General features: G+C 44.0%; 1 protein-coding gene across 3 annotated transcripts in view; it reads right to left on the bottom strand.

The window, feature by feature from the left end:
* Positions 1-2500, bottom strand: part of LOC111966122 (calcium-binding and coiled-coil domain-containing protein 1) — a 30443-nt gene that overhangs the window by 931 nt on the left and 27012 nt on the right. For all 3 annotated transcript variants that reach the window (XM_023990544.2, XM_070444627.1, XM_070444628.1), the window contains 4 exons: positions 1601-1670; positions 1267-1422; positions 566-820; positions 85-210 (listed from right to left, as the gene is read on the bottom strand). In XM_023990544.2, the coding sequence (XP_023846312.2) occupies positions 85-210; positions 566-820; positions 1267-1422; positions 1601-1670 (607 nt within the window). The remainder of the gene's footprint in view (positions 1-84; positions 211-565; positions 821-1266; positions 1423-1600; positions 1671-2500) is intronic.

The following is a 2500-nucleotide window of genomic DNA, read 5'->3' as shown; positions in this document are numbered from 1 at the left end:
ATTTTGATTTCCAAGTTTGTTGTTGTATCTGGTCATATCTGTAAATGTTGATTTCCATGTGGTAGAGTAGGTGTTCCTCTTTACCCGGTTACAGTCCTTCTCTCTTCCCAGCTCCACTTCCACCTTCTCTCTCTCCATCCTCTCCTCCTGAAGCTTCTCTTCAATCCGCTGCATCTCTCCATTCAGCTTCTCCAGACGCTCTCTGTCCTTCTGCCAAGGTGAGAAACATACCGTTAACATTTAGTCATTTAGCAGATGCTCTTATCCAGAGCGACTTACAGGAGCAATTAGGGTTTAAGTGCCTTGCTCACGGGCACATCGACAGATTTTTCACCTAGTAGGCTCAGGAATTCGAACCAGCGACGTTTCGGTAACTGGCCCAACACTCTTAACCACTAGGCTACCTGCTGCTAGGCTACCACACAGTCAAAAGAATGTTGATATGTTATTTTGCTGCTAAGACATTCTGCTACTTGCATTCAAGGTGAATGACTACTTGAGTAATCCAATTCATATGATTAGGTCCATCCATATGATTATTACTGTCTGCGGTGGTGTGTCCTACCGAAGTGGTGCGCTGCAGGCTCTGTCTCTCCTGGGCCCAGTGTGCTCTGCCCTCCCTCAGAGTCAGGCTGGCGTCGGCTAGCTGCAGGGTGAGCTGTGCCGCCTGGAGCCTGGCCTGGTGCAGCTCTGTCTGGCCCTGGTCCCTCTGAGCCACCAGAGCACACAGCTCTTCCTTCAGGCCCTCAGCACCACGCTCCCTGGCCCCCTGATGCTCTCGCAGGCCCCACATCTCAGCCAGGGAGGCCTCGCTCTCCGCCTGATAGGAAAGATGAGAAGAGGGTGAGTGGGATGCCATGATAGTTCAACAACAATAACATGGTTTTGTTAGATGACTGGTGAGGCCATGGAACATTGGGTACTTTCCTGTTGCATTGTCTTTAATCACCCTCGCCACTCCCTATCCAACTTCCCATCCCTATACTTCCAACCAGCAAAGTTTGCAATGTTGGTTCAAATAACCTCAACAGCAGTGTTTTTATTAGATGACTGGTAAGGACAAGGGACAGCAATGTGTACTGCCATGTTCCTGTTGTATTGTCTTCTGTTCTTCCCCTCCCAATCCCTTACATCCTTTTATTAACTGCACTTATCCCTCTCTGGGTGGTGCCAGTCTCGTCTGTTTGCTCTGTGCTGTATTCAGCCTGTGTGTGAGGATGGTGATGGTGTGTGGGTGATGGTGTGTAAGGGTGTTGCCAGGCTCACCTCTTTCCTCTGTGCCATGTTGAGTCTGTGTGTGAGGGTGGTGATGGTATCCCGTAGCTGCAGGGCGTGTGTGTCTCTCTGGGCCAGGGAGCTCCTCAGACCCTGGAACTCAGCAGACAGGCTCCGCAGTTCCCCCTCGGTCTGCTCCAGCTTGAGCTGAGGAAGACACAGGGAGAGAGGAAGAAGAGGAGGATGAGGAGTTTGGGATCAGACATGATGTGTGGTTAGGGTTTGGGCACAAAATGGCTGCTATGCTTCACCCAGGTAAGACACTACACGTTGGTAGTGAAAAACACTTAGAAAAGCACTAAATAAATCCAAGTCATTATAGTACCTGCAGAACTTTCCTCTCTTTCTCATCCTCCATCATTTGAACTGCTTGCTTTTTGTCCCTCTCCTTCATCCTACACACAGAGACAGAGTTAGCGTTAACCAGAGAATAGTTTAAGAATAACAAGCACAAAGATGGAAAGATAAGAGATTGAGGGACACAAGGAAAGAGAAAATGTCTTTAACTTTTGGAAGTGTAATGTTTAATGTACTCTTTTTCTGTTTATTATCTATTTCACTTGCTTTGGCAATGTAAACATATTTTTCCCAAATGCCAATAAGCCCATACATATTCTTCTTTTTGATCTTTCTCTATCTATCTATCTATCTATCTATCTATCTATCTATCTATCTATCTATTATCTATCTATCTATCTATCTATCTATCTCCTATCAACCTCAATCTCCATCCTTCTTTTGATCTTTCTCTCTCTCAATTCAATTTCAATTCAATTTAAGGTGCTTTATTGGCATGGGAATCATATGTTTACATTGCAAAAGCAAGTGAAATAGATATTTAACAAAGGTGAATAAACCCCCAAAAATGTACAGTAAAGATTACACTTACAAAAGTTCCAAAAGAATAAAACATTTCAAATGTCAATATTATGTCTATATACAGTGTTTGTAATGATGTGCAAACAGATAATTACAAAAGGGAAAATAAATAAACATAAATATAGGTTGTATTTACAATGATATTTGTTTCTTAACTGGTTGGCCTTTTTCTGTAGCAAACAGGTCAAATTTCTTGCTCTGTGGTGGCACACTGCTATTCACCAGTAGATCGGGAGTTTATCAAAATTGGATTTGTTTTCAAATTCTTTGTGGGTCTGTGTAATCTGAGGGAAATATGTGTCCTCTAATATGGCCATACATTTGGCAGGAGGTTAGGAAGTGCAGG

This window comes from Salvelinus sp. IW2-2015, linkage group LG7 (genome assembly GCF_002910315.2).
Source record: "Salvelinus sp. IW2-2015 linkage group LG7, ASM291031v2, whole genome shotgun sequence".
NCBI lineage: Eukaryota > Metazoa > Chordata > Actinopteri > Salmoniformes > Salmonidae > Salvelinus > Salvelinus sp. IW2-2015.
This window is presented reverse-complemented; position numbering and strand designations above follow the sequence as displayed.